The sequence below is a fragment of the Palaemon carinicauda genome, chromosome 3 (genome assembly GCF_036898095.1).
Source record: "Palaemon carinicauda isolate YSFRI2023 chromosome 3, ASM3689809v2, whole genome shotgun sequence".
In the NCBI taxonomy this organism is placed as follows: Eukaryota; Metazoa; Arthropoda; class Malacostraca; order Decapoda; family Palaemonidae; genus Palaemon; species Palaemon carinicauda.
The window spans coordinates 128,889,216-128,909,371 of NC_090727.1; the positions used below are offsets into that span (position 1 = coordinate 128,889,216).

The 20,156-nt window shown below is 38.1% G+C and overlaps 1 protein-coding gene across 5 annotated transcripts in view; it reads left to right on the plus strand.

Annotated features, from left to right (window-relative positions):
- app (Palmitoyltransferase app) overlaps window positions 1–20,156 on the plus strand; it is a 101,667-nt gene that overhangs the window by 62,761 nt on the left and 18,750 nt on the right. For all 5 annotated transcript variants that reach the window (XR_011044142.1, XM_068370598.1, XM_068370599.1 and 2 more), the window contains 7 exons: window positions 9,002–9,162; window positions 11,310–11,468; window positions 11,649–11,786; window positions 14,894–15,051; window positions 15,787–15,904; window positions 16,174–16,283; window positions 17,896–18,064. Coding sequence is in view for 4 of the 5 variants with exons in the window: in XM_068370598.1 (XP_068226699.1) it covers window positions 9,002–9,162; window positions 11,310–11,468; window positions 11,649–11,786; window positions 14,894–15,051; window positions 15,787–15,904; window positions 16,174–16,283; window positions 17,896–18,064 (1,013 nt within the window). In the remaining variant the exon portion in view is untranslated. The remainder of the gene's footprint in view (window positions 1–9,001; window positions 9,163–11,309; window positions 11,469–11,648; window positions 11,787–14,893; window positions 15,052–15,786; window positions 15,905–16,173; window positions 16,284–17,895; window positions 18,065–20,156) is intronic.

Below are 20,156 nucleotides of genomic sequence, written 5' to 3' on the forward strand. Positions count from 1 at the left end.
ACGTTTCACAAAACTAATCCCTCTACCCCCATGGACGTACCGGTACGTCCTTGCAAAAAAATGCTATAAAATTTTTTTTTTTCATATTTTTGATAATTTTTTGAGAAAATTCAGGCGTTTTCCAAGAGAATGAGACCAACCTGGCCTCTCTATGACAAAAATTAAGGCTGTTGGAGCAATTTAAAAAAAAATATACTGCAAAATATGCTGGGGAAAAAATAACCCCTTGGGGGTTAAGGGTTGGAAATTTCCAAATAGCCTGGGGGTAAAAGGGTTAAGTAACACGTGATACAAAATTATCAAATTCAATTTCCCAAGTCCACAGAAACAAGACTTGAAGGGTTACGGACAATTCAAGGCTTCGTTGTAATATTTGATGGCTGTGCTAGTGGCAAAATGCTCTTGCAAGGAAATATAAAAAATTAATCCTCTAAGTTTTTGATTAAAGATTAAAAGATCTTTAAGTTTTTCATTATTTGAATAATTGAAAAAAAGTAATAATATTCTTAAGCTACAGATTAGTTGGATTAAAGAATATTGTTAGGTTTCATAAAACTACTGTGAAGGGTCATTGGAAAAAAAGGCGCTTACATTCATGTGATCCTTTAGTCTAAAATTTTACAATACTGTAACTGGTAAGAAATTTTATACAAGGACTTCAGTTATATTTACAATCAATAAAGATGAGTTACACAGTGTATAGTTCTGTTATATACTGTAATTTCATGTGTAAATCACGAAGAAAATAATGACTTGTAGCAAGTAGATCCGTTGAAGATAATGTACGAAATAATTATAGGAAAATCTTAATGTTGGTAAAATAATGTATAAATCAAAATAGAAAATTTACAAAGTTGGTGCTTTTTAAATATTAAACTTAGCCGGTGAATATATAATAGCTGACGTCTCCGACGGCTCGACAGAATTCAAAAACTCGCGAGCGATCGCCATGAAGGTAGCGGGTGTGCCCACCAGCACCGACTATCGGCCAGATACCGCATATACATGTAAACAGCTCCAGTTCTTCTCTGTCGGTTCCATCGACAAGTCGATTCCACTCGCTATTATGACCTCAAGTTTTCTACCCAATTGGTGAAGTACAGTGAACCCTCGTTTATCGCGGTAGATAGGTTCCAGTCGCGGCCGCGATAGGTGAAAATCCGCGAAGTAGTGACACCATATTTACCTATTTATTCAACATGTATATTCAGACTTTTAAAACCTTCCCTTGTACATAGTACTGTTAACAAACTACCCTTTAATGTACAGAACACTTAATGCATGTACTACAGTACCCTAAACTAAAACAGGCACAAATATTAAAGGTGATTTTATATCATGCATTTCCTAAACATGCTAAAAAGCACGATAAAAAATGGCAACCAATGTTTTGTTTACATTTATCTCTGATCATAATGTAGAAACAAACTGGAGGTAGAGCTTTGCTTATTACCCAGACATATTTCCCATACTTTTCCCTTAGAACTACATCACATCTTCCTACTTTAGATATATATATATATATATATATATATATATATATATATATATATATATATATATATATATATATATATATATATATATATATATATGTATGTATATATATATGTGTGTGTGTGTATATATATATATATATATTTATATGTATACACATATACATACCTACATATATACATAAATACATGCATACATATATATATATATATATATATATATATATATATATATATATATATTACTGTATATATATGGGTTAGGGAAAAAATCCGCGAAGTGGTGAATCCGCGATGGTCGAACCGCGAAGTAGCGAGGGTTCACTGTACTTGGTTTTGGTTTTATTGCTTTCGCCGTGTTGGATTATTCAATACTATCCTCAAAAGAAATGCTTTTGAAAGGAGAGTAAAAGTGTTTTGCCCTTGCTTTTATCTCTGCTTTTTTTCCATAGAGTAAAAATGGCCGACCCTTCCCTTAGTGTACGGAAGTGTGTTTTAGGCTTTTAGCAATTATCTTATCACGTTATAAATTGTTGTTGTTAATTATAGATTTTCCTCTATATATTTTATATCTCACCCGCCTTTATTAGGCCTCTTCGATTAGCTTTCCATTTATACTAAACATCAATATAAATTTTAATGTTTTGTTTATATGTGGCCTTACCTATTCCTCCCCTAGTCCGAGAGTAGGCGGTCCTAACTTGGAAACCGAAGTTAAACAACGTTGAGCCCATTCAACTTTTATTTTCGTTAAGTTTAAATCATTTGCTCTGTAAGAGTTATTAAATGAATATTTTTTAGTAGATATTTTATGAAAGATTTTCTTTGAATAGTCTTCGTGCTGTTTCAAAGATGAACTAACGTTTGGTTTATTTATGCTACGCAGTTTGCGCTCTATCGTTACGATAGAGAAAGAGAGAATCACGGTTTCACTTTGCAGAAAGAGTAAATCGATTTTGACGTTTTGTTCATTCTTCTTTCAAACTGAAATGTTTTAAATACTAATTTAAAGGAACTTGTTAATTTTCAATTTCTTAGTCCTTTCAGTTTTTTCCTTTGGTCAAATAACCTGTTTATTAAGGAAAGGTGAGTGGGCTTTTCTCTTCGGTGTGAAATCAAGAGAGAGAGAGAGAGAGAGAGGGAGAGAGAGAGAGGAAGAGAGAACGTTCCGATCTTTATTCTCGTCCCAAGCGAGTAACGTTGTTCTCGAGTCAGTTTTTTACTCTCGTCCCAAGTCTCTGTACGGGGAGAAAGGATAAAACGTTTTTAGTTTTTATTCTCGTCCCAAGGCACTGTACGGTGAGAGATTGAAAACGTAGTTTTTAATGAACTAGTGTTTAGTCTCCTCCCCAGTCACTGATCCTTTTATCTTTATATATTTCCGTTTTATTCGATATATATGTTTACTGTTTTTTGCTTGTATTAATGTGCTTACATTATACGACTTATTTCGCAATTATAACCTTTTGATGTAGGGGAGAATTGTGTGCTTCAGGTAGAAATCAGTTTTATTCATGCCTAATGTGAAATTATTGAAAAATTCGATTTCAGTGAAGTAAGTGCAAAAACAGAAAATCGTAGTGATAAAGTGATAATTGCGCAAAGTGTTTTTTAGTGTTGCGACCGAGGGTTCGTCTGTTCGTGCTTGTCATTCACCTAGTCCGATACCTCTTTCAGGCTCCCATGCTCCAGGGAGAAGTAATGTCGTAGGACTTATGGGGACGAGAGGCTTTAACCAACGAACAAACGTTCCCTCTATGGTATCGGGCGTGTCTAGCAAGATCGCCCCTACCATAAGACGAGCGAGGCTGTTTTTCTCCTCGTCATCCGAAGGCTTCTCGCAAAAGAAATCTTGGAGCAAAGTTTCTAGACCCTTAAAGCGGAAGTCAGTCCCTTCAGGACAGGTCCAGCGTCCTGGCTGTAGCCATGGGGACAGCTCTGACCCTTTGCAGTCGTCGGAAGACGATTCGCCTATTAAACGCAAGCGTAACACGGGGTCCGAGGGTCGCCGTAAAGGCAATGTTTTGCCAACACAGACGTTACCGTCGTCTCGGCCCGTCCCGACTCCTGTTGATCCTAAATGGGTTGTCCTGCAGGACATGCAGACTAAGCTTGCCTCCCTTATGGAGAAGTATGACGTTGAGCAGGTTCACGATAAACCTTCGCTTTCGAGTCGCTGTTACACTAAACGAGACTCTGGCCGTCAGCCGCCCAAATGAGCATTTACTCGTCCGTTTGACGTTATGAAACGTGATGTCGGTAGTTTGTCACGTCAGTCACGTGACTTGCATCCTTACTCGCTGCAGTCCCGTGTTGACTTTCAGCCGCTGCCGCAGCCTCGTGTTGACGTTCAGCCGCTGCCGCAATCTCGTGTTGACGTTCAGGACGCTCGCCAACCAGCTACAGTTGCCTTGTTTTGACGTTGAACGTCAAGCACCGCAGTCAAGAGTTGTTTTAACTGCTCTATCTAGGCAGTCAAGGCAGTCTCGACTTGACGTCGAGCGTCCTCCCGCACCTGTTGTTGTTGCTGGTCAGTCCTTTAAGCAGTTACATGACGTAGCGTCCTTGACTGCTACTGATGCTCCTTTGCGTGTGGACTCTGCTTGTCAAGCATTGCCACCACGGCAGGTCTCTCCCTTGCTTGAGACTCGGCAATTGTCGGACGAGGTTCCTTCAGATGAGGAAGTTGCTGATCCCCCTCCTACTGATATTCCTTTGGGGACTCTGTCAGACGGAGAGGAGCCTAAAGCTGCTCAGCCCTCTATGGACTTTAAATAAATCATGCTGATTTTTAAGGATCTTTGTCCGGATCATTTTGTAACTGCTGCTCCTCGTTCGCCTAAACGTCAGAGTTTACACTAGGCCTAGCTACTTCGAAGCCGTTGTTTTCTAAGCTAGTGCTCTCTCGCTCTTCTAAGAGAGCTTTACGTTTGCTAGGCGACTGGTTGATCACCAGGAGGAGTTTGGGGGAGACAGCTTTTGCTTTCCCTCCTTTTAAACTGGCTTATAGAGCGAGCGTCTGGTATGACACGGGAGAAGTTCTCGGCTTGGGAGTTCCTGCCTCTGCCCAGATAGACTTCTCAAGCCTCATAGACTCTCCCTGGCGCCTGACCATGAGACGCTCCAAGATTTTATGGTCGGCTTCAGAGCTAGACCATCTCCTGTTAGGAGTTTTTCGAGCGTTTGAAGTTTTGCTGTACAATTATGTCATGCATAAACAAGGCTATCAGGGATGGCTCCAATGATCTGACAGCCACGTTCTCTGCAGGAACAAGACTATCAGGGATGGCTCCAATGATCTGGCAGCCACGTTCACCGCAGGAGTACGTAAGATGCAAGTGCGCTCAATGTGTTCATTGTCAAGACAAACTTCACGATGGAGTCTACCTAGCTGTCTTGACAGCATTAATGGAAGGCGACTGGATGGTCTCTCTCGACCTTCAGGATGCATACTTCCACATCCCGATTCATCCAAACTTTCAACTACATCTGAGGTTTGTGGACGGGAAAGTAATGTACCAATGTCGAGCACTGTACTCCGACCTCATTCCTGCTCTTGTTTTTACAAGGCCATTGCAAAATGTAGCAAGCTTTCTACATTTTTTGAGGATTCAGAGCCTCCCTTTATTTTGACGACTGGCTAATCAGGGCGTTCATCATTATATCGCTGTCTGGAGAGCCTCTAATGGACATTAGACCTAACCAAGGAGCTAGGTCTCATAGTGAACGTAGAGAAGTCGTAACTTACAGTATCCCATCCCAGACTATTCTTTTTGTGGGAATGGAGATACAGTGTCTGATTTTTCGACCCTTTTCGTCTCCCGCAAAAATGGAACAAGCTCTGTTAAAAGTCCTTCACTTGCAAGAGAAAAACAGTTGCTCTGTAAGAGTTTGAACTAGCCTCGTGGGAACTCTTTCATCGCTGGAGCAGTTCACTCTCTGGGGAGACTCAACCTATGCCCTTTCCTATTTCACCTAAACATTGGAACAAGGAGAGGGGCTTAGTGAGTATCTCTTTCCCAATCTCCAACTCAGTCTAGACATGTCTGACTTGGTGGGACAGCAACATCAGACTTCGAGAAGGTCTTTCTCTTGCGATCAAGAACCCAAACCATGTGTTGTTTTCAGATGCAGCGGATTTGGGTTAGGGAGCTACACTGGACAGTCTGGAAGGCTCGGTTCTTTGATCCACGGATCAGAAGGAACTCCTTTTAAGGCAGTAACATCTCTCCTTTGGCGAGATTTGTGCAGAAATGAATGTCTTGGCGGACGGCCTCAGCAGAAGAGGACAAGTCTTCTCCATGGAGTGGACGTTGCATAAGACTGTGTGCGAGAAGCTATGGATGACATGGGGTCTACCCACCATAGATCTTTTTGCTACTCTCTCTGACAAAGAGGCTCTCGACTTACTGCTTTCCAGTTCCAGATCCAGAGGCAGCTCACATAGACGCTTTCCTGCTGGACTGGTCTCACCTGGACGTTTATGCCTTTCCACCTTTCAAGATCCTAGACAAGGTGCTGCAGAAGTTCACCTCTCACGAAGGGACCAGGTTGACATTGGTTGCTGCACTCTGGCCCGCGAGAGAGTGAGTAACAGAGGTACTTCAATGGCTGGTAGACGTTCCAAGGAGTCTACCTTTAAGGATGGATCTCTTACGGCAGCCACGTAAGGAGTCTTCATCAAAGCCTCCCCGCGCTTCGTCTGACTGCCTTCAGACTATCGAAAGACTCTCAAGAGCTAGAGGATTTTCGAAGGAGGCAGCCAGAACGATTGTGAGAGCTAGGAGAGCATCTACCATCAAGGTCTATCAGTCGAAGTGGGAAGTCTTTAGAGACTGGTGCAAGTCATCATCCATTTCCTCTTCCAGTACCTCTGTAGCCCAAATTGCAGACTTTCTCCTACATCTGAGAAATGTTCACTCCCTCTCAGCGCCCACTATTAAGGGCTACAGGAGCATGTTGGCGTCTGTGTTCAGACATAGAGGCTTAGATCTGTCCAATAATCAAGATCTCCAAGATCTCCTTAAGTCCTTCGAGACCTCTAAGGAGCGTCGTATGGCAACTCCTGGATGGAACTTAGACGTGGTCCTAAGGTTCCTAATGTCCGACAGGTTTGAGCCATTACATTCAGCCTCCCTGAAGGATCTCACCCTCAAGACTCTTTTCTTAGTGTGCTTGGCTTCGGCTAAAAGGGTCAGTGAGATCCATGCCTTCAGTAGGAACATCGGCTTTTCTACAGATAAAGCCACATGTTCACTTCAGCTTGGTTTTCTTGGCCAAAAATGAACTGCCTTCTCGTCCTTGGCCTAAGTCATTTGATATACCTTGCCTGTCAGAGATCGTAGGCAACGAGCTTGAAAGAGTGCTGTGTCCAGTTAGAGCTCTGAAGTTTTATTTAGCTCGGACTAAATCCTTACGAGGTGGATCTAAGGCTTTGTGGTGCTCAGTTAAGAAGCCTTCATTGCCTATGTCAAAGAATGCTTTGTCATATTTTATTAGATTTTTAATCCGAGAGGCTCATTCTCACTTGAGTGAAAAAGAGCGTTGCTTGCTTAAGGTTAAGACGCACGAAGTAAGAGCTATAGCAACTTCTGTGGCCTTTAAGCAAAACAGATCTCTGCGAAGTATTATGGACGCGACCGTTTGGAGAAGCAAGTCGGTATTCGCGTCATTTTACTTAAAAGATGTCCAGACTCTTTATGAGGACTGCTACACACTGGGTCCATTCGTTACAGCGAGTGCAGTAGTGGGTAAGGGTTCTACCACTACATTCCCTTAATTCCAATATCCTTTTAATCTTCTCTTGAAATGTTTTTTAATTGGGTTGTACGGAAGGCTAAGAAGCCTTTCGCATCCTTTTTGATTTGACGGGTGGTCAAATGTCATTTCTTGAGAGCGCCCAGATTAAGGGTTTTGATGAGGTCCTGTTGTATGGGTTGTCGCCCTAGATACTTCAGCTCCTGGGAGTCTTTCAGCATCCTAAGAGGATGGCTGGGCTTCGTGAGGAAAGCGGACTAACAAGGCAGAGTAATCGTTAGAGTCAGCTTATTACCAGGTACCTATATTTATTTGGGTTTGGTTATGATATAACTGTCAAAACCTCTAAGCATATACGCCGTAAACTGTATTAATACTGGTCTGTACCCACCACCATGGGTGTGAATCAGCTATTATATATTCACCGGCTAAGTTTAATATTTAAAAATGATATTTTGATTATAAAATAAATTTTTGAATATACTTACCCGGTGAATATATAAATTAAAGGCCCCCCCTTCCTCCCCGATAGAGACCCAGCGGGATGAGAAGAACTGGAGCTGTTTACATGTATATGCGGTATCTGGCCGATAGTCGGCGCTGGTGGGCACACCCGCTACCTTCATGGCGATCGCTCGCGAGTTTTTGAATTCTGTCGAGCCGTCGGAGACGTCAGCTATTATATATTCACCGGGTAAGTATATTCAAAAATTTATTTTATAATCAAAATATTTTAATCACATATGGTTTTTGTTTGCAGAATAGAGAGGCCAATAAACTGACACCAGGGAGGTGGAACAAACATGGGTAGAGCCAAATACTTTACCCTCGTTACAAACCAGGCTAAAGATTTGGGTTGCTTTTCCATCGTTTAGGCTTAATACAATAATAATTTTTTTATTCTAAGCACGCCAATATTCACCTGACACATTACCCGTAGAAATACAACCGCTAGAGAGTTATGGGGTCTTTTGACTGGCCAGACAGTACTACATTGGATCCGTCTCTCTGGTTATGGTTCATTTTCTCTTTGCCTACACACACACAGAATAGTCTGGCCTATTCTTTACATATTCTCCTCTGTCCTCATACACTTGACAACAGATATCACCCAATTCTTCTTCACTCAAGGGGTTACTGCACTGTAATTGTTCAGTGGCGACTTTCCTCTTGGTAAGGGTAGAAGAGAGACTTTAGCTTTGGTAAGCAGCTCTTCTAGGAGAGAGACACTCCAAAATCAAACCATTGTTCTCTAGTCTTGGGTAGTGCCACAACATCTGTACCATGGTCTTCCACTGTCTTGGGTTAGAGTTCTCTTGCTTGAGGGTACACTTGGGCACACTCTCCTTTCTAATTTCTCTTCCTCTTGTTTTGTTAAAGTTTTTATAGTTTAATTAGGAGATATTTATAGTTGTTACTCTTCTTAAAATATTTTATTTTCCTTTTTTCCTTTTGTCACTGAGCTATTTTCCCTGTTGGAGCCCCTGGGCTTATAGCATCCTGCTGTTCCAACTAGGGTTGTGGCTTAGCAAGTAATAATAATAATAATAATATTGGTTAGGCAATATGAGAGATGGAGGGAGAATTCTTATTTATTATACCGTATTAGAATTTGAAAAACTGTAGCTTCTGCTGAAAAGCATAATAAACACCGGATAAGTATTGAAATAACCTATTCTATTATCAGTACAGTATTTTGTTTTTTTACAGTAATTAGAAATAATTTAACAGGCCTTGTTATTTTTCAGCTGTCCCTTCTTAGCGACGGAGTTGACGGCAGCGATTCCAGCCGTAGGAGGCCTTCTCTTTTTCTTCGTGATGTCTGTTCTGTTTCACACCTCATTCACCGACCCGGGCATCATCCCTCGAGCGACAGCAGATGAAGCCAGCTATACTGAGAAACAGATAGGTGAGCTAAAATTTTTTATATATGTTTTCTTGATGATGAGTGAAATGTGACCCTAGAATGATATAGGCTCTTGAGTGAGCCTTGCAATATGTTGATTAAAGAAAAAAACTCCTGTACAGGTTCAATAATAAGATAAAAACTCCTGCACAATTCCATTAACCCTTTTACCCCCAGGCTATTTGGAAATTTCCAACCCTTAACCCCCAGGGTTTTTTTTTTTTTTTTTTTTTTTCAAGCACATTTTGCAGTATATTTGTTTTAAATTGCTCTAACAGCCTTAATTTTCATCATAGAGAGGTCAGGTTGGTTTCATTTTCTTGGAAAATGCCTGAGGTTTTCCAAAAAATTATCAAAAATATGCAAAAAAAAAATTTAAATAGCAGTTTTTTTTTGCAAGGACGTACCGGTACGTCCATGGGGGTAAAAGGATGAGTTTTGTGAAACGTACCAGTATGTCCTTTGGGGGTAAAAGGGTTAATAGGAAAAACTATGTTTTATTGAAATAAATCAGCTGTCCACTGCCTTTGGAATTCTATGTATTTTGAATGTGAGCAAACCACTCTGTCTGGAACTAATTTTGCCAGTTCTTTTATGGGCTCATTGAAAGTATTTACAAATAAACTACAAACTATAGTCCATTTCTTTTAGCGAGGCAGATTTGCACCGACTCGCAGCGGTGCCCTTTTAGCTCGGAAAAGTTTCCTGCTCGCTGATTTGTTGGATAAGATAATTCTAACCAATCAGTGATCAGCAAACTTTTCCGAGCTAAAAGGGCAACGCTGCGAGTCGGTGTAAATCTGCCTCGCTAAAAGAAATGCACTATAGGTAGTTGTAAGTTGTACTGGTTTCTAAATTCTTAATTTATTCCTTGATAAGGTTATAGATGTTGATATCTTAAAAATTCAGAGGTATCTCTGTGTACAGTATGTATTTAATGGTAAGTATGGATGTAGATTAGGTCAACAGATAGCATTTAATGAAAAGATAGTATTTTCATAGTTGTTATATCCAAGTTTATATTACATAGTATAGCATGGTTAATATATATAGCAATGCTACTGTAACAAAATCAAATATAGGTTTGCTCGTTTTATCGGATCAAGAGAATTTTTTTAGGCAGAACAATACGCCATGGTCAAATGTGATGTCACTATTCCAACACAAGTATGAAAAGGTGGTTAGATGCAATTATGATTACCAGTTCACATCAAAGTCTTTATAAATATCTTCTCAAGTATGTTCATTAGCTTCTTAACCCTTTTACCCCCAGGCTATTTGGAAATTTCCAACCCTTAACCCCCAGGGGTTATTTTTTTTTTCAAGCACATTTTGCAGTATATTTTTTTTTAAATTGCTCTAACAGCCTTAATTTTCATCATAGAGAGGTCAGGTTGGTCTCATTCTCTTGGAAAATGCCTGAAGTTTCTCAAAAAATTATAAAAAATATGCAGAAAAAAATTTAAATAGCAATTTTTTGCAAGGACGTACCGGTACGTCCATGGGGGTAAAGGGATGAGTTTTGTGAAACGTACCAGTACATCCTTTGGTGGTAAAAGGGTTAATGAATATATATTACAATCTGCAAATTTAGAATTTATTTGATAAACATCTCTGTTTATGAAATTTTATACTTTGAATCACTTAAACGCTCTATAAAGGAATGCTTATGAGAAATAGTAAATCAAATTGACACAGTATACTGAATGCTAAATTAGATTTGTTTAGTTTTGATATTCATGTTATTTTGTTTGTTTATTTTATTGGTAACAAACAATGTAAGTAGAACGGTATGAAGCTTTTAAGAAAGTTGAATTGAGTCTTTCAGTCGAGAAACATGCCAAGCGCCATTTTTAAAAAGTGTCAGAAATCGCGATTGAATATTGCCAATTTTCAATTGCAAATTACTCGGTAAATATAATAGCTAGGAGTTTCATATTTGTTATAGATATGAAATTTGCTACTATTTATAACAAATATGAAACTCCTAGCTATCATATTTACCGAGTAATTCACGATTGAAAATTGGCAATTTTCAATCGCGATTTCTGACACTTTTTAAAAATGGCGCTTGGCATGTTTCTCGACTGAAAGACTCAATTAATGGTTGGGTTAAAGTGCTGGATAACAGTGATTCTGCTGGATTACAGAGGTGCCCAACTCCGGCAACGGCCCAAGATTGCGTCCTCCGCCACGAACGAAAGAAATATCCGTTAATGGTGTAACAGTCAAACTCAAATACTGTTTCACTTGTAAAATATTCCGACCGCCTCGTGCGTCCCACTGCTCGATATGTGACAATTGTGTCGGTGAGTAAAGTTTGTTTTGTCCAGGGGTAATGGAATTCTCTCTCTCTTTCTCTCTCTCAGGTCAGGTCAGGTCAGGTCAGTTTTATGATGCCTAGTACATACTATTTTACTGAAATATATACCGCTCAATGAGGCTTCTTACCGTTTTTAAAGTTTTGATGTTTCCTTTTTTTATTGCAGAGCGGTTTGATCACCATTGCCCTTGGGTGGGTAATTGTGTTGGCAAGAGAAATTATAGGTATTTTTACCTATTCATCTTATCGCTTGCATTCCTCTGCGTCTTCATCTTTTCATGTGTCATTGCTCACCTCGTCATATGTAAGTGCAAATTAGGTCTTTCTTTTTTCAGAATAAGTTTGAAAAAACTTCAATTTTTTATTAAATTGTGGCACGTTAAAGGTTTAAATTCACTTTACCAAACCTGGTATTTGGGGTGAATTTATAAGAGTAGAACACACAGGATATATGTATAAATCAACACAATTATAATTGTTTTTAGTTTTTTCTTTTTTTTTTAGTTAACTGTTTAGAGTAACTTTTCTGGATGTAGCTTAGGTGTTTATTTGATTTTTTAATAAATATTCTTTACAAATGAGTACATTTACTGGAAAATTACAGAATTATGTACAGTATGTTAAGTTTTTCTACCATCATGAAATCCATTGAAATTAGTGCGAGTAGTTCGTAGTCAATTGAATTTTATTCTTATGTTATTTTGGGGTCCTCTTGTTGTCGTTAATGAAACGGTTAACCCTTTTTTTTTTCTGGTTATCAAGTTGATATTAGATCATCTTCATGCATCAGTTTCCAGGGAATCGTCTTCCGCCAGTACTATGATAGACATTAAAGGGCTCAGCATTAATCCTTAATGGAGAGCATTTTTACAACCTTTTGTATCTTTTCTTTCATTGGTTTCCACCGACCACTTTTTGATACCATAGTTTCTGATACTCCCTTATGATTTTGTCTTTCATTTTCTTGGTTTTTTATTTTTGTTTTCCATTGCTCATTGTCATATCTTACTTTATTCAATTGGCTTGTATTACTGCGCAGTCTTTTCTTTAATGTTATACTTCTCATTCTATAAAATCAACCTTTTTTTAACTTCACACCTGTATGTTATCCCTCTCATTTCATTTTACCTTTGTGTGCAGCCACTTTATTCCATAACTTTAGTAAAATACCAAAATTGCTTCTTCATGATTTCATTCTCCTATCCCGCCTTACCCATTACACTGAGAACCAGCTATTTGTGGACATTTTGGTCTCATCCTATCAGTACCCCCATCTAACTGTGGCTCTGTTGTCACAGCCTTTCCCAAGATCATCTTTTATCTTCATTAATCTTTCTATTCCCACTACCTCTCTCACATCATTTCCCATTTCATCCTTAACCAGTGTGCCCTGCATTTGGCTTTGTTTCACTGCCTTCTACCAGAATTTATACTTAGCTGAGTTACAGATAAGTTTTTGAGCCAAGAGCTCTACAAACTTCCATGCTTCTTCTTGTCAGCAAATCCCCCTCTTCCCTACTTTCTGCAACATTTTTCCTGCGTTATCCCCCCACCAAATTTTGGCGTCTTCCACCTTCCCAATAAAAATGCCCTCCTTAAGGGGCCGGCCGGCTAATGCCGTTTGTTAAGGACAGGACTTAGACATTCATACCATTTAATAAGGTGACTTAGGATATCTCCAAACTGCATAGGATTTTTGCCTCTGACCTTCGGTTTTGCGACCCCAGGGTGTTTTATCATGAAAATGAGTTTTTTTCAAATTCTATCTCCTCCCTTGATAGTGAATATTAAGACCTGGGATTACTACCCTATATAGACCTGATGTAGACCTTCAATCAAATAGTTTTTTTTTTCTCTAAAAGTAAATTGTTTTTACTAGATATGAGTTCTTTCATTATGGTAAAAAAAAAAAAAACCTATAAATCAGGGGAAAAAATTAAGAAAAAAATATGAATCAAAATTTGAAAAAAGGGCTACATTTGATTGTTTTATAATGCCTTTCTAAGTTATATACCAAATTTCAATGCTATATCTTCAAAACTAAGAAAGAAAATAGAATTTGAAGGTTAGTAAGTATAGTTTTGAAATACGGCCTTTCAAAGTTTTCCTTTATATATTTTACAGACAGTATTAATAAATCATGATTATTATGAATTTTATGTTCCTTTTTTTATATTAATAAAGCAAAACAAAGTTATTTATCATAATTTAATCACAAATGAAGATCCTTTTGCTCAAAATCTCCCTTCTTTAGGCAAGACAGTGGCTTCATCATCTCTCTCCTTCACTAACTACGCTAATTTTGCCAAGCTTGCTCACTTTTGAACTCTTATTAGAACAAATTTTCTTCTTTATGTTAGCGAGATGTTGAAATTGTCTTTTCTTCTTAACCCTTTTACCCCCATGCTATTTCGAAATTTCCAACCCTTAACCCTCAGGCGTTTTCCGTTTTCAAGCACGTTTCGCAATATTTTTTTTTTTAGATCGTGCTGACAGCCTTAATTTTTATCATAGAGAGGTCAGGTTGGTCTCATTATTTTGGAAAATGCCAGAGGTTTCTCATACAGTTATGATAAATATGCAAAAAAAAAAAAAAATGCAAATAGCATCTTTTTACAACAATGTACCGGTACGTCCATGGGGGTTAAGGGATGAGTTTTGTGAAACGTACCAGTGCGTCCATTGGGGGTAGAAGGGTTAAGCATGATGAAATTCTTGCCGAAAAGGAGAAAAACTGAAGTAAAAACAAATGAATGTCAGTGGTCAAACTCAAACATGTGTACTCTATGAAGTTTGTGCTAGGACTTAGAGACAAAGGGTGTAGTTATCATTTTTTAGAATGTAATAATTATCAAAATTTATGATAACAGAAGAAACGGCATTTTCTTGTTAGGAACAATGTTTTTGGTTTATTGAGTCACTTTTACTAAGTACCCTGTAACTATGAAAATGAGAGGAATTTTGACAAAATATTTTGTATACTCATTCTCCATTGCCATACGAAGCTCTGTGAATTTTTTCAAGATTTTTTGTTTTTCTTCCTATACCCCCATATATTGGCATATCGCCCGGCCCCGTTAATGCATGCTTCCCTTCCATTTGCTGAATACCAGTGTACGAGCTGGAACTGTAGGGTTCCACTCTGAATATAGGGTTATGAATGCTAACCACTCCCACCAAGGCTAGGGAGACCATTCAATGCAAAGATGCAAGTAGTGAGGAACCCTCACAGTTGCATTATGGCATAAAAGTTACAAGAGGTTAAATAGCAAGATGAAAGAAATTAAACATGAACAGCAAGTGGAAGACAAAAGAATTGCAAATAGGAGCCAAAGTGATATTTTTAAGACACTTTATCTTTTAAGTTTATTTTATAATGAACGAAGACGTAACCGAATCCTTTTCCGACAGTCATGAACAGCAGAAACGAAACGTTCATGGTGGCCATTCAGACGCATCCGGCATCAGTCATCGAGTGCTTCATCTGCTTTTTCTCAGTCTGGTCTATACTAGGCCTGGCGGGATTTCATACTTATCTCATTACATCCAACCAAACCACTAATGAAGATGTAAGTGTTTTCTACCATACCACATCCAACTTGAATAGCAAGATGCATGTGAAATTGTAAAGCAGTGGTTCCCAACGTTTTCTCTGTCATTTCCCCCCTTCACCCAGTTCAACCATCCAGATTTCCCCCTTCATGCCCCGCCCAGCCCTCATGCCCCCTCGCCTCCCTCAGAAATGGGCATGATATTCCAATTCTCCCCTTGAATATCATTTCAGTGAGAAATGATATGATCATATCACAATTGAATCGCTAACAACAAATTGCCACACGTACTATGTGGACATTTTCCGCTTGTTTTAGTTAGTAGGTAGTGTAATTATTTCCCCCCTGGAAGCTTCAAATTTTCTCCCAGGGGGAAATTTCCCCCAGGTTGGGAACCACTGTTGTAAAAGAAAAGTATTTTTACTTATGATTACCACATTTACATTATGCATGGTAGTGTCCGTCAAGGTGGGGAAATCAAGCTCTTTGTCTCATTTAGTAAGAGGGAAGTTCAAGTCAGCTAGCAGGGTGAGACCCTTTTGGAAAAGGGGTTTCAGGCATTCAGAACTCTCTTTATTTTGTTCAGACTATCCAGTGATTTTTCATTTAAGCAACGTTTGCCAGGATGCGTATAATTTTTTAAATTATTAGCAAAACTTGAGTCAATCTAATGAACTTGAATTTAGAACTCCTTTTTTTTTATTTCCTTCCATTTAAAATTTGTATTTTATCTTCCCTTTCATTTCTCAACAGATTAAAGGTTCGTTTAGTCCACGTCGCGGACAAACAAACTTTAACCCCTATGGTTACGGCAACTTCTGCCTCAATTGCTTGGCAGTGCTCTGCGGCCCTGTCCAGCCAAGCCTTATAGGTAAGTTTGGTGATGTTTGGACAGAGTATCAAGGAAATTGCTCGAGAAATCAATGTGAATAAATATATATCTTTGAACTGGATCAAAAGAATTTGACTTCATTAACCATTTTGAAGTTTAATTTTCAACTACCGTACATTTCTATTAAACTCATTGATTTTGAAATCAAGAATTATACTTTATTTCAGTATCATCAAATGAAGGGACTGAATATGGGATATTGTGTGACAATACTCTTGTCTGTTTCTCACTCATTTGATTTATTACAGATCGTCGAGGTGTGGTAACGTTAGAGTACCTGTCCACATCGCAGAATAAAGTGCCGGAAAACCAGTTGTCCTCGAGAAGTTACGGCACTGTGCACACCACGCAGCCTACGGTAAACTGAACTGTCATTCTAAAGTTCTTCCCCTCTTGTTTTTTTTATGCTAGGACCAAGAAGTTTCTTTCATTCTATATTTTGATAAACTTAGCACCCACTCGGTTGTAGCCAAGCTGATACTCAAAGATTGGTACTGTAGTAGTAGTAGTAGTAGTAGTAGTAGTAGTAGTAGTACATACATACATACATATACCAAGGTACTTCCCCCAATTTTGGGGGGTAGCCGACATCAACAAAGAAACAAAAACAAAAAGGGGACCTCTACTCTCTACGTTCCTCCCAGCCTAACAAGGGACTCCACCGAGTTCAGCTGGTACTGCTAGGGTGTCACAGCCCACCCTCCCACATTATCCACCACAGATGAAGCTTCATAATGCTGAATCCCCTACTGCTGCTACCTCCGCGGTCATCTAAGGCATCGGAGGCAGCAGCAGGGTCTACCAGAACTGCGTCACAATCGCTCGCCATTCATTCCTATTTCTAGCACGCTCTCTTGCCTCGCTCAACATTTGCAGTGACCTGAGGATTAAATTTTAGGTAAGAGGTGAAAATATAAACGGTTGTATTGCTAGGAGGCTCTTGGTCCCTATGGTTTGGATAAGGTATAATGCCAACAGTATTCCTCAGGTTGCATACCATATTCATTCTTAGAAAATATTCATCCATCTATACAACTTTAACTTTGTGTTTCTTCTATTTTCCAATTCCCTTTACAAGCAACCCTTATCATCCTTAGGGATAAACCATGTGGATGTTGAGAACTTTGTTTTATGGTGGGGATAAATCACCTGGTAATTAGTTTTTTAAACCTCACATGTCCTGGATAACTTATTTAAGAAAACTTCCATTATCAAGCTTGGTCTTATTTAAAAAACCTTCAGGTTACTGGATATGTTATGCAGCGATTAGTAAATTAATCCTTGGTAGAAACATTTCACACATTGTATTACACTTTCCCTTCATCATCATAATTTTATAGTACCTATTGTAGAAAACTTATTGAGTATTTCCTTGTTTCTTTACACTTCAGAATAGTATTTCCATGCTTTTTTTACTCTTCAGAATAGTATTTCCTTGTTTCCTTCAAAATACTGTAGTATTTCCTTGTTTCTCTACAATTCAAGATATTTCCTTGTTTCCTTCAAAATACTGTAGTATTTCCTTGTTTCTCTACAATTCAAGATATTTCCTTGTTTCCTTACACTTCAGAATAGTATTTCCTTGTTTCCTTCAAAATACTGTAGTATTTCCTTGTTTCTTTACAATTCAAAATATTATTTCCTTGTTTCCTTACACTTCCGAATAGTATTTTCATGCGTCTTTACCCTTCAGAATAATATTTCCTTGTTTCTTTACACTTCAGAATAGTATTTTCATGGGTCTTTACACTTCAGAATAGTATTTTCATGGGTCTTTACACTTCAGAATAGTATTTTCATGGGTCTTTACACTTCAGAATAGTATTTTCATGGGTCTTTACACTTCAGAATAATATTTCCTTGTTTCCTTGCACTTCAAAATAATGTATCCTTGTTTCCTTACACTTCAGAATAGTATTTCCTTGCTTCTACACTTCAGAATAATATTTCTTTGTTTCTATGCACTTCAGAATGGCATGGTTCCGCAGTGTCCCAGTACTGAAGGGCCTTCTGGAAGTCCAACTAGCACAGGAGGCCTGCCTGCAGTAGGGGGAAATAACGGAGGCAGTGTAGGGACAGCCAACGGGGCGATGGTTGGGTCTCTAAAGAAAAAGTCAGTGTCGACACAATCCATAAATGGTGAGTGAGAAGAATTTGAAACTTTATTCTCTTTCGCTCCTCTTCAGTTGGCCCGCTTTTTATCACCCTTCTCGTTGCTATTTTCCTTAATGAGTAGGGATCCTTAACAACATTGTCATGTATGTCCCTGTTTCACATCAGGGTACTTTATCCCTCCCCCCCTGACAGATTCACCATTTTTTTCTGATAGTTTGACTGCCATTTTGTTTATTGAATCAGTCAATTTACTTGAACCAACTGTTCCAAGAGAAGTGGATATCCGGGAAAGGTAAGGCGGTATTTTATAGCCTGTGGATTAAAAGTAGAATGAAAAAATTCAGTATTCATATTTACCAGTCATAAGAGATTCAGATCAACATCCAATGTATGTATTGAAGTTACCATTAGGTAATCTCGGTGATCTTGATCGTGTCCTAATATTGTGACCTCGGATTGTATTCATAACATTCATCGTAAAATAAAAGTGTAAAATGTTGATGGGTTGAATATTTCAAGAAATCTGGTCTCCATAGATTATTAATTATTAGATTCTTTTTAAAATAATTTAAGGTTTCAATAGTTTAATACCATACGTCATATTGATTTAAAAATTTTTATTAACATTTGCATTGGAAGCTATATCAAGATATTTTATGTCTTGAATAACTTTTAAGTACTGTATGTTTTTGGGTAACCATTCCATCTTATTTTGCTTAAGTATTGAATACTGTTTACTGTAGTTATAAGTTTGTGATTGATAATTGTTTTGTTGATTTCCCATTAAAGGCATTATAAAATATTTTATATTTTTGGTAAAATACTGGATTTATATTTTTTGGGTGATTGTATATTTACAGGAGATTTTAACCTATATTTTTTATGAAAGCTCTGTTAGATTATTGAAAGCGACAAGTTCAGTATGGGTTCTTTAAAATGTTCAATTTGATATTTATCATAGCGCCATTACTTAAATAAAGAGTTAATGTAGGAAGTAAAGGGCAAGAAATTAATGTAACCAAGGTCCATTGGTGGGTAAAGAGTTCAAACAGAACCAGCAGGTTAGAAGCTTGGTATCCAAGACATTTTGATGAATAAGGAGTTAATTTAGTAACAGGAAGTAGGACTTCTTAGTATTCATAAGTCAGAGGCACTCTCAGGATCCAAACCCCTGTTTTGTAACTTGTATTTTATATACAGTATATGTCCATTTATTTATCCCTCGGTATGAACGAAATATGTTTTCTTGTTAACCCTTTTACCCCCAAAGGACGTACTGGTACGTTTCACAAAAGCCATCCCTTTACCCCCATGGACGTACCGGTACGTCCTTGCAAAAAAATGCTATAAAACTTTTTATTTTCATATTTTTGATAATTTTTTGAGAAAATTCAGGCATTTTCCACGAGAATGAGACCAACCTGACCTCTCTATGACAAAAATTAAGGCTGTTAGAGCAATTTAAAAAAAAAATATACTGCAAAATGTGCTGGGAAAAAAATAGCCCCTTGGGGGTTAAGGGTTGGAAATTTCCAAATAGCCTGGGGGTAAAAGGGTTAATACCCGGTAATTTTGTTTTCATTGGGCTTTTTTAAGTTAGTACTAAGATTATAAGGTAAAGATATTAAGACTAAATAAAGCATACTGTATATTAATGTGCATTTTCAGCCATTGTAGAAGTTAAGTTGTGGTGCAAGTGCAGATCATGTTTGACCACATTAATTCCCTTAGTGTAGTAAAAGACTGTTTAGAAATTTAATTTGACATTGTGTGATACTCATCTTAACTTTGTTGGGTAAATTGGCATAGATTATCATTGCAATTACTCTATCTTGTACCTATCTCACACTCTAGCTCTCCATGACCTTTTAAATTATTAGCCATATTTATTCCTGGACACGGGACACAGCTTGAAACTAATCTTGTTTTGAGTTGCTACTACATCTCAAACTCCACATTCTCACGGTTGTATGTACTGGTAATACACTATGTGAATTCTTGTACTATGGAGTTAGATTTTTACTCTTTGAGTGCTATTGGAAATATTTTATGGTAGATTTTTTAACTCCTTTTGAGCCATTTGACATAACTTTACGTCCAGTAATTACTGTATACA